This window comes from Passer montanus, unplaced genomic scaffold (assembly GCF_014805655.1).
Source record: "Passer montanus isolate IOZ18808 unplaced genomic scaffold, ASM1480565v1 scaffold33, whole genome shotgun sequence".
Classification (NCBI taxonomy): Eukaryota; Metazoa; Chordata; class Aves; order Passeriformes; family Passeridae; genus Passer; species Passer montanus.
In genome coordinates this window covers 5,319,514-5,329,608 of record NW_024368041.1, presented here as the reverse complement: position 1 = coordinate 5,329,608, position 10,095 = coordinate 5,319,514, and the positions used below count along the sequence as shown (strand labels likewise).

At 46.0% G+C, this 10,095-nt stretch overlaps 1 protein-coding gene across 7 annotated transcripts in view; it reads left to right on the top strand.

The window, feature by feature from the left end:
- The first annotated feature begins 4,956 nt into the window (after positions 1-4,956).
- The window catches only part of KLHL38 (kelch like family member 38), a 29,003-nt gene continuing 23,864 nt past the window's right edge, over positions 4,957-10,095 (top strand). For 2 of the 7 annotated variants that reach the window (XR_005628182.1, XR_005628183.1), the window contains exons 1-3: positions 4,957-5,120; positions 5,665-7,144; positions 8,513-8,618. Coding sequence is in view for 4 of the 7 variants with exons in the window: in XM_039715476.1 (XP_039571410.1) it covers positions 5,795-7,144; positions 8,513-8,618; positions 8,827-8,912 (1,542 nt within the window). In the remaining 3 variants the exon portion in view is untranslated. The other 5 variants (XM_039715476.1, XR_005628184.1, XM_039715474.1 and 2 more) reach the window with 5 other exon arrangements.

Genomic DNA, 10,095 nt, shown 5'->3' with positions numbered 1-10,095 from the left:
TGGCCATCTAGTTATAAGATGGGACAGTATAAATGAGACATGGTAAAGATGTGTGGCTTTTAAGGACAATGATTGGTGTCTCACACAGGTGTAATAGGAAGTTGTGGCATTTTAAAGGCCTGATCCTTCTTTAGGAACACTTCTAGCTAGCTAAAAATATCAGGGGCAGATCCTGAATACCTAAATGACTTTGTGTGGGCATTTTAATGTTCAGACCCAGCAAGAACAGAGCAATGTAGGCTCTAAGTATCTTCTTGTTGCTGTTGCCATGGGTCTGTAACCAGAGACTATAGAAAAGATAGATGAAGATACTTTGGTGTCCAATGATAGGGTGATATTTTATCCTCCAGCACACTGTATGCTCACACCAAGATAAGGTACCCATTCTCAAATGATGTAGTTTGAAGAAAAAGCCAGTGGGTGTCTGAAATACACATGAAGCAGCTGGTTTAGGCAAAAGATTTGTTTTGAAATATTCCAACAAAAGTGCCCAAAGCTATGTGAGTGGTTTCTGTGAAACCTCTAGAAGCTCAGCACTCTTTAAACCAGCTATGTCCTTATTTAATGTGAAGCACATAACTTTGGCAGCCAAGTTTATTTTTGCCTGAAGACTGTTTTAATTAACACTAGTAGGTCATTCTGACTAAAGAAGAGTGCAATTGCTTTCATCTTAATCTTTCACTCTTTAATTAGAGATTGTCCTGAAACCAAGCCAGGAGCCCACACATCTTCACACCCACGTATACTGGGCCAAAGTCATTATTGAATTACATGCTGTATCTCTCTATCTGTACACAATGCAAACAGTGACTCTTGGGAAGTTGCTCTGTGACTCCAATGCTGTAAAACTTGTCCCCATGCCTTTATAAGTTTAGGTCAGGGGTTCAAGACCAGTATCTATAGATGTACCCTGTTGCCCTTGCCTATGAAATCAGAATCAAACCCAGATTCTTAAAATAAGCCTTAGTTCAGCATTAAGTATCATATCAGTGTGAATGGCAGGGAATAGGACTCAGGGAAAATGTGTTTGTTGAGCAGCTAAATAGCAAATTAATAACATAATAGTTACAGAAGAATAAGAGAGAAAGACCATAAGGATATCTGGACTTAATAGGAAGAAGATCAGATATCTGGCAAATAGCAGCAGCAGCAGAAGAAAATTAGCAGATTTTTCTGTGGGCAAGAGACAGCATTCACAAATTGCAGCAAAAGAAATTCCTATCAGACATATGAAAGCAGGTTGTCCAGAGAGGTTGTGAAATATGCATCCTTCAAGGTTTCAAAAGTTCATTTGAACAAGTCCCTGAGCAAGCTAATGCTCCCAGCCTAGGCTGAGCTGTCATCCCAACCAGCCACCACTGCTGCTTGAGGCATCTTCCCATCCTCTCCATGGCATCTGATTAATTATGATCCCTGGAATTGTCTCTTCATACAATGAGAAATGTTAATACTGTGTTTTCTTCCCTCTCCCAATTTTATTAAGACCATAATAAGGAATATTTTTTCTTGTCCCCTGTCAGTTTAGACTGAAAATTTGGCTAAAGGGATGATCTGTCTCTTGATTGCTGTGGGGGCTGGTGGTCACTGAGACAGTGCACATAACACCAAATAATGTCAGTGAAGTCTCTGTCTTGAACAGTCCTTTTTCTTTATCCATATTTGTTCATTTTCACCTGAATTGTAATAGGATCAGTATATGAGTTTTAGAAATTGTCTGACATCACCAGTCTCTGTGCACCTGTCTGCTGGCTGGTCAGATTACAGCTTTTTTTTCTGCTCTGTTGCTCAGTGCATGACATTTCATCATCCCCTTGCATTAAAATATAAGAAGTGCTGCTCTGGGTCAGATCAAAGGTTCAATCACCACAATTCCAAAACTGAATGATGCCAAACACTTAAGGAGAAAGAGCAGAAGGAGCAGGATGAGTGTACAGCATTACAACAAACATGCTTGTTCTTTGGTAGATGCTTCTATTTTCTAGAAATTGGCCACAGATGGAGTTTGTACAGCAGCAATTATAGAGGGTCACAGTTTTTAATAGCTCAAATAGCTCCAAGAGCCCAAATAGCTCCAGCCCATCAAGGGCTATGGGGCACCTGCAGCATCCCATCTCAAGGTGCTGCTGGGTCACATACCCTGTGAATGAGGCCACTTTCCCCTCTGTGTTCAGACAAGACCATTATCTGTGCAAGATCTCACTCTCATGGTAATACACTAATTTTGTCTTCCCAAAAGAAAGACCACTCAGGTCTGGTTCAGTCAATAGCATACTCCCCTAGAAAACTTGCCTCAAGAGCTCATTTAGAAACTGATTTTATCTGACAATTTAGACTGTCCCACAGCAGAAACAGCTCTACCCTCTCAACAGGGCTCATAACCCACCTTCCCTCCCCCCCCACCGTAGAGTGGGGGGCATACAGGACTTATTGTCTTTGGCATGAAAAGTGATTTCTAGTCTATTTATAAAGAAAATCCTAACTAAGCAGTGCTGATGTGCCCACTTGGTTGTAGATATGTCTGAAGCCATAATCTCTGGGAAAAAATATGAAGAGAGTTGTGAGGCAGGCAGCAGGAGCTTTATTTGTCAGAAGCCCTGGCTCTAAATTGGCAGAGACCTGTGTGGGGATTCAGCAAGAAGCATCACCACCCTCCCCAAAGCAATAAGCTATTTAAATAGCACACTCTGTACTCTGGGCTAGCAGGAATTTGCGTAACTGTGCAAAGCCATGGAGCCTGGGATCTTCTAAATAAATGCCACATTTATCAGTGTCTGAAGCACAAGAACATCCCACCTAGCCTTCCCCAACCCCATAAGCCGGTGTCATTAATGAAGTCAGATGGCATTATTTTTTTCTTAAAGGGTTAAGAGAGTAATCCACAGCCACTGCCAGGAAGAGGCAGAACTAAACAGGCAACAAGGAATTAGAGCCAGAAGAGAGATATAAAGCTACAATCAATCATCAGAATGGACTGCAATGAGAGCATATGCATGCAGAGCAAGAAAGAAAGCAAGAGGGCGTTTTGTTTGGGTAGCTAATGTTCCCTGGACAAGGAAAAAAAAAAAGTCTCCTTTGGGTTTTTAATGCCACTCTAAATATTTATAGCAAGATCATGTCCAGCTGGTGAGTTAGCAGCGGCAAGGAGTAGGGAAGGATGGTACATTTTCCCCAGCACCCCAACATCATTCTTGGGTCATTTCTTTACTTGAGAAGAGGGGAAATGCTGCAGATTGCCATGTTTACCCTCAAAGTGACTCATCTGCAAGAGTCAAGTCCAGTGGCTCCTGCTCTTGCCCTCCCTCAGCTCGCCTCACACACGTGTGTGCACACACACAGATTGTGTGGGCAGCCTCCAAAAAGCTACACCAGCCTGACTCCACCCTGTCTTTAACATGGGGCTGGGCCTTCTGGGGTTTGATTGCCTTCAGGCATTTCACCATGTCAGAAAGGCCGTGTACAGCATGGCCATGATGCAAAGCTGCCATTTTTAGAGGAACATGTTGCCCACATGCCTGTGATCTGCTGCACCATGGACACAGGGGCAGGAACACATGGAGGACTGCAAACACCAGCATGGCACAGGAGTTGACACGAGGGCACTGTGGCTCCCAAGGATTTTTGCTCGTCTGCCTCGCTGTGACTAAATGCAGACATGACTCACCCGTAAGCTTGAAAATATGAGAAGAACTTTTCTTTTAACCTTGTGTTTCCCTGTTGTAGGGATGCTTAGAAACTACATTTTGGATTCAACCCCTTCCTAGAACACAGGAAGAAATCTCAGCAGAGATGAGGAGCCCAATTCAGTTACCCAGGCAAGGACAGCCAGTTCTATTTCTCTTGAAGCAGGCAGGAACTTGGTATAGAGCTGGGACACATCACACTTGACCTGCTGAAGACCCTGACAGGGCACCAGCTGGAGTTCTGGAGGATCCTCCCTTGGCACAAGGCGTTTGAATGGTCCCAGCTCTGAGGATTGATTTAGGCTCATCATCATAGATGCCATGGATGGGAGTGTTAAATATGGGCAGCTACTTGTGATTGAGGCAGCTGAGCACCTGTGGACACCCAGCAGTGCCTGGAGGACTGTTCACCTGCCCAAATACAGGTTGCACATACTGGTGACCTGAATTACTTGGTAGACTCAGTTGTATTGACCAGACCTCTCTGCCTGCAAAAGGAGCTTAGCTTGTTCATGTGCAGCCATCTGCAGTGAGGGTCCCCACCAAGGTGTGTGCCCTGAGGAGCTCTGTGCCACCCTGGGAATTGCCACTCTGGAATCTTGGTTTCCAGCTTGCTACTCACTGCAGCAACCTGCTCCAGTAACACCTGTACCACTGAGCTTCCTCAGGCCATCTGATTCAGAAGTTCTTTGGTAGGGGTTTCAGAGAGCTGAGGTCCTTAGACAAAAGGCCACAACCTGGTTTTCTATATGAAACATCAAGCAGCATCATAAACTGCTCCAAGAGTGTACTTCACTTTCTGCTTGGTGAAGGTCGCTGGGCTTTCCCTGCCCACCTTGGAGCAGCGCTGGCTGCAGGGGTCCCGGTGCATCTCCCACCACACTGCAGCAGGCTGATGCTCCCCAGATCTCTCCATAGGGTGGAGACACGGTCCATCCCAGGAGTCCCTCGAAGCCCTTCTCTCTCCGCCTTTCCCCATGAAACGCCGGTGACAGCGCAGAGCGAGGCACTGCAGACTGTTTACAGGCTTCTAGAGTTCCCAGGCACTTCAGGACAGCGTCCTGCCACTGTTTCCAAACGGACAGCCAGGACTTTTATAAGTGAACTTTCCTCTCCGTGTCTATTTATTATATGTAAACATTTGCCAGAAAAACACCACTCGGGCATGCTCAGAACCAGCCAGGTCATTGCAAAAGGCAGCGGCGGCGTCACATGCGATAAGAGCGCGGAGCGCTGCCGCCTATTCTTAGCGTGGAATGTACACAATGCCCCGCGCTCACTGCGGCACAAACACGGCCAGAGCCACCCTCTGTGAATCACCTACCTACTGAGAGAAACCTCCCGTGGGTCTGTAGGTTTTTGTCCAGGCTCTAGCTGTGGAAAAACTCAGCAGAGAATAAACGGCAGAGAGTAAGTGCATGCAGTGAAGGACAGCAGAAGGTAAACGTTTCTACCCTTCGGTTCCACTGCAGGCTGAGCAGTTAAGCCACGGCCGTAGATACTCATCATATTGTTCTGCCTGGCATTTAATTTAGTCATTGTGTGTCTGATTAACATAAAAAAAACCACAGCTAAGCAGAGTTAATAAATAACTTTTAATGCAGATTCCCAGCCTCTAGGGTTCCGTTCGTCCTGCTGCAGAGTTCAGCTCTGCCAGATTTGCATTCTTTGGGAGTGACTAACTCTAGAGGAAAGAGGCACAAGCTACTAAACTGCTAATACTTTAAAATAGAGAATAAATGTCTAAGGGCGTTTATTCAACATGATGGAAATGGACAAACCAATTGCTTCAGCCCTCCAGCTTTAATCCAAAATCAGTGAGATAACTTCAGTGCTTTTGCTTCTTGCCAACGACACAGGCAGTGCTGACCTCAGACTTGCAACCTATCTGATAACTTTATTTTAAAGGGTCTTAACGACCTTTTGGCTTTTTTATTATTTTCCCACTGTGCTTAAACCATGTTCCATTTTTTATGTGTAATAGTGAACGGATATTTACAGCAACATCAAAGTCCTGATTTGTTCCCTTGGAGCTGGATTTTTCAATAAAAGCTGCTAAGAATTTGGGGGTTTTTTTCTGACAAGTCCAGAATTAATCTCTCTCGTATTTTGCTATGGAAGAGGGATGCACTGAAGAGTTTCTCTTCAAAGACCAGGACTTCTCCTCTGAACTGCTGAGGCAGCTGAATGCTCTGCGACAGAGCAGGATGCTGACCGATGTTACCCTCTGCTCCGGGGGCTTTGAAATCCCCTGTCACCGAAATGTGCTGGCTTCCAGCAGCCCATACTTCAAGGCAATGTTCTGTAACAACTTCAGGGAGAGTCACCAGCCTAAAGTCATTCTAAAGGGCATCGACGCTGATATTTTGGATCAGATTATCCTTTATGTTTACACTGGAGAGATTCTAATATCCACTGAGAATGTCTTGTGCCTCTTTGAGACTGCGTCCATGCTGCAGTACACTAAGCTGTTTGAGGCCTGCTCTACCTACCTCCAAGACAAGCTGACCCCTGACAATTGTCTGAGCATGATCAGACTGGCAAAAATCTTGAACTGCCAAAGCTTGAATAAGAAAGCCAAGGCTATGGCTTTGAAATATTTTCCTGTGGTGGCCTCTTCTGAGGACCTGAAGGACCTCTGTCCCATGGAGCTCATAGATTACCTGGGGGATGATGAACTCTGTGGGGAGGAGGAGCAGGTCTTTGAAGCACTAATGGTCTGGATCCGGCACGACCTCCAGGCACGACAAGGCTACATGCAAGAGTTGTTCAAGAAGGTCCGGCTTCAGTACGTCCATCCAACTTTCCTGTTCCATTTCATTGCTAATGACTCACTCGTTCAGGCCTCACCCACTTGCAGGAGCATCCTGGAGTCAGCCCGGAGACACATGTTTTCCTTGTACAGCACCAACACGCCTGACATCAAACCCATGATGCATGTTCCTCGCAGGTACTCCAACCAGGAGTTCCTCATCATCATTGGTGGCAGGAAGGACAGCCAGCAGACAACGAGGGATGTCCTGCTTTATGATGACAAGACGAACCAATGGCTGAGCCTTGCCAAACTTCCCATGCGCCTCTACAAAGCCTCTGCAGTGAGTTTACACAGCAATATTTTTGTGCTCGGAGGGATGCCTGTTAGCAATAAGAAAAGTCTGGTCAGTGGTAATATTTACATTTACTCCCTCAAACTCAATCAGTGGAGGTTGATTGAGCACATGCTAGTTCCACGTTACTCCCACAGAAGCCTGGCATACAAAAATTATATTTTATCATTTGGTGGAATTGGCGAAAACCAGGAAATCCTGAATTCTGTGGAAAGATATGATAGTGTCTACAACACCTGTGAGATCATGGCAAACATGCCTGTTGCCGTCCTTCACCCTGCTGTTGCTGCCAAAGATCAGAGGGTTTACCTCTTTGGGGGAGAAGATATAATGCAAAACCCTGTTCGGCTCATCCAGGTAATGGTCAGCACTGCTTGTCATAGGCAATTTCTCCTAAGGTATTCAGCAGTCCATCACCTTCATGAGGAAATCAAACCACTCAAAAAGCGTCACTGTGTGTTGCAGCAAGAGGCAGAATGAGTTGATCCATGGCCTCAAGGAGCACTGCAGCTCTTCCATTTTCCCCTTCTGAATGTTTTTTGCAGCAGCCCCAGAGGCACTGCTTTGGGTGTCAGGCAGCCCTGCCACTGGTGGGCCCTAGGGCCAGGGCTGCCACAGGTGATGCTAGGGCAGGCAGCAGCATCTCCCCCTGACTGTCTCCATGCCTGTAGCCAATCTCACCAAAATCAGTGCTTTCCACTGGGCGCTGAGCTGGGTCTCAGCCGCGCACCTGCTCGCTCACGGCAAACGCAAACACTCGCCATCGTTAGAGCGATTAGATACTCACTCATCAAAGGGCCAGAACTGAAACTGACTGTCATTTTGGATAAACAGTTGTGTTAAAAATGTGGCTCCTGCCACATGTTGCTGGCTCTCTGCCTGCTTTCAGCCATTACACTCTATCAGGAGGAAAAAAACATTACGTTTTTTCTTATCTGATTTGAAGCTTTAGCAGCATTGAAATGTTTCTTTCCCATGACTGTTTTTCACTGTTCAAGGTGCTTTAACTAAGAAGGATCATTATCTAAGATGGCAAGCAGGGCATGAGCAATGCTTTATAACGGTACTTCATTATCAGGGGGAAGGAAATGTATTTATCAGTTAGTGGGGAGATGCCCTGGTGATATTTGCTATATTAAGAAGCAGATAACATGACATAAAAGTTTGTGTCACCCCGATGCAGATGATTGAATGATCATCATCTGGCAACAGCTCTTTTTCTCACATAAATCGATAGATACCACTCTAAGTCCCTTTGCCAGTCTGAGTGCATACCAGTCACTAGCATATAGATAGCAGCTGGGCAAACAGGGTGGCTGCCAGCAGAGCTAGCTGAAGCTGAAGTTTGTTTGCCCAAGAAATTGCTAAGGCTAATAAGGAATACACAGGATAACTTGAAAATGAAATGAATCAGCTTGCCCTTTGGGAGAACTAGTTACAGTGATCTAATGGCCGTGCAAGAAGCCTTCATATGGCAGATACACTGCTTCAGTGCATGTGCTAGCATCTCCTGAGCAGAAAATCTTGAGGATCCAAAATGCTTTCCAAGGGGAAATATTAGGGGAAAAAAAGTGGGTACATTCTCAGATTTCCAGCAGTTTGAGCCAGAGAATTGTATTTATTAGGGCAAAATAAAACCCAGAAGTTCCTCTGTAATTACAGATGTCAGTTAAAATGAAACATAAACAGCTGTGTGAATATCTTTATTTTTATTTTTTTTGTCAGGTTTACCATGTCTCCAGGAATACGTGGTTTCGTATGGAGACTAGGGTAGTGAAGAATGTCTGTGCACCAGCTGTTGTGATTGGAGACCAGATTATCATCGTAGGTGGTAAGGGCTCTGTTTCACCTTCCCTGTCCCTCCCCTGCCCAGATTCTGTGGGTTTTTGCAGCCTTCCTGTTTGGGGTGCTCTCTCAAAAAACACCTGGATCTTGGGAAGGAAAGGAGGAGTGTGCCCACCCTCCATACACTTATTTTCTGGAGCCTCATGGCAATTGAAGTGGAGATAAGTTCTCCATGAGGCACTTTCTTACCCCAGGGAGCAGTACCCAGATGGAGAAAACTGAGGAAAAGCCAATGCAAGTTACTGCTCTTGGGAGGAAGCCAGGAGCATGGCGGTCCTGACCCTCCCCTCCTGACTCACAGCCTGGTCCTCCCTGTCTGCTCCACTTGGAAGAATGGAAAGCAGGGTTACCACAAGGCATGGATGGCTTGTCAGGATGGATGGGCTGTAGGTCTGTGAGGTATTGGTTGGTCTTTTAGCTGCCTCCTGGGGGTAATTATGAAATATCCCAAAAGCAGTGTGAAACACTTGGAAAGAGGAAACTTCTCTGTGTCTTTTTCAACCTGAGAACCAGCCTCTGCCTGTGGCAGTCGGGTGTATCATGTCATTGATAATTTGGCCCTCTGCAGTCCTTAATGCCTCTTCCCTGACTGCAGGCTGCCAGGACAAAGCATGTGTTGAATTATTTAAGGGAAAATGAGGCACAGAGTATCTTTAGCAAAGCAGAGGTTTGAACCCAAACTGCACAGGACTTCAAGGTGGTGTCACCCCTCAGGGAGAGGCCGCTGCTATCCTTTGCAGTGGGGAGGGCTGAGTCCAAAGGTCCAAGACTATTAGGCTCCTAGAAAGCAGATTGCCCTCACCTCAGACCACACTCATGTTTGTCCACACGGGCGAGGTACTGCTGGGTACCAAGCTTCCACACCCCCACTGCTCCAGGGCAGTGGCCCTCTCGCCAGCGCTTGCCTCTCAGCTGGTACAAGTTATATCATCCCTGAGAGGAAGAGCTGTCCACTGGGTCACTGGCATGGCGGCCAGCACAGATGTGGTGCTGAGGGCTTCAGGAGTGGAGTGAGCACTGGTGGCACCATGCTGTTGCATACCCAGCTCCAGTCAGCAGACAGCTACAGCTCCAACCCAGCAAGGCCATCACATGTGCCACTGGTTTCTGTATTTCCTAGTGAAGCTCTAGGACTCTGTTTTCAGATGTTTGAAGGCATGTGCAGGTAACTGCAAGCTGTGTTTGACAGATTGGTTGCCTGATGCATGGGCTTTGTGGTGCTCATCAAGCCTTGGCTGCCAAGGTGCTACAAGAGAGGATGAGTACAGACAGGAAAGGAAGATAGGCAGCCAGGCATTCCTCTGACACATCATCACTTATTAGTTTGTAAATCTTAATTCTGCCAAATTATGTACTACTATAATATGTTTTATTGAAGACCAGCATGAAATACATCATTATTATTCCTTCTTCTGACCATAAGAGCTTAATTCCCATCTGTCTCTTCCACCTCTGGCTTTGTA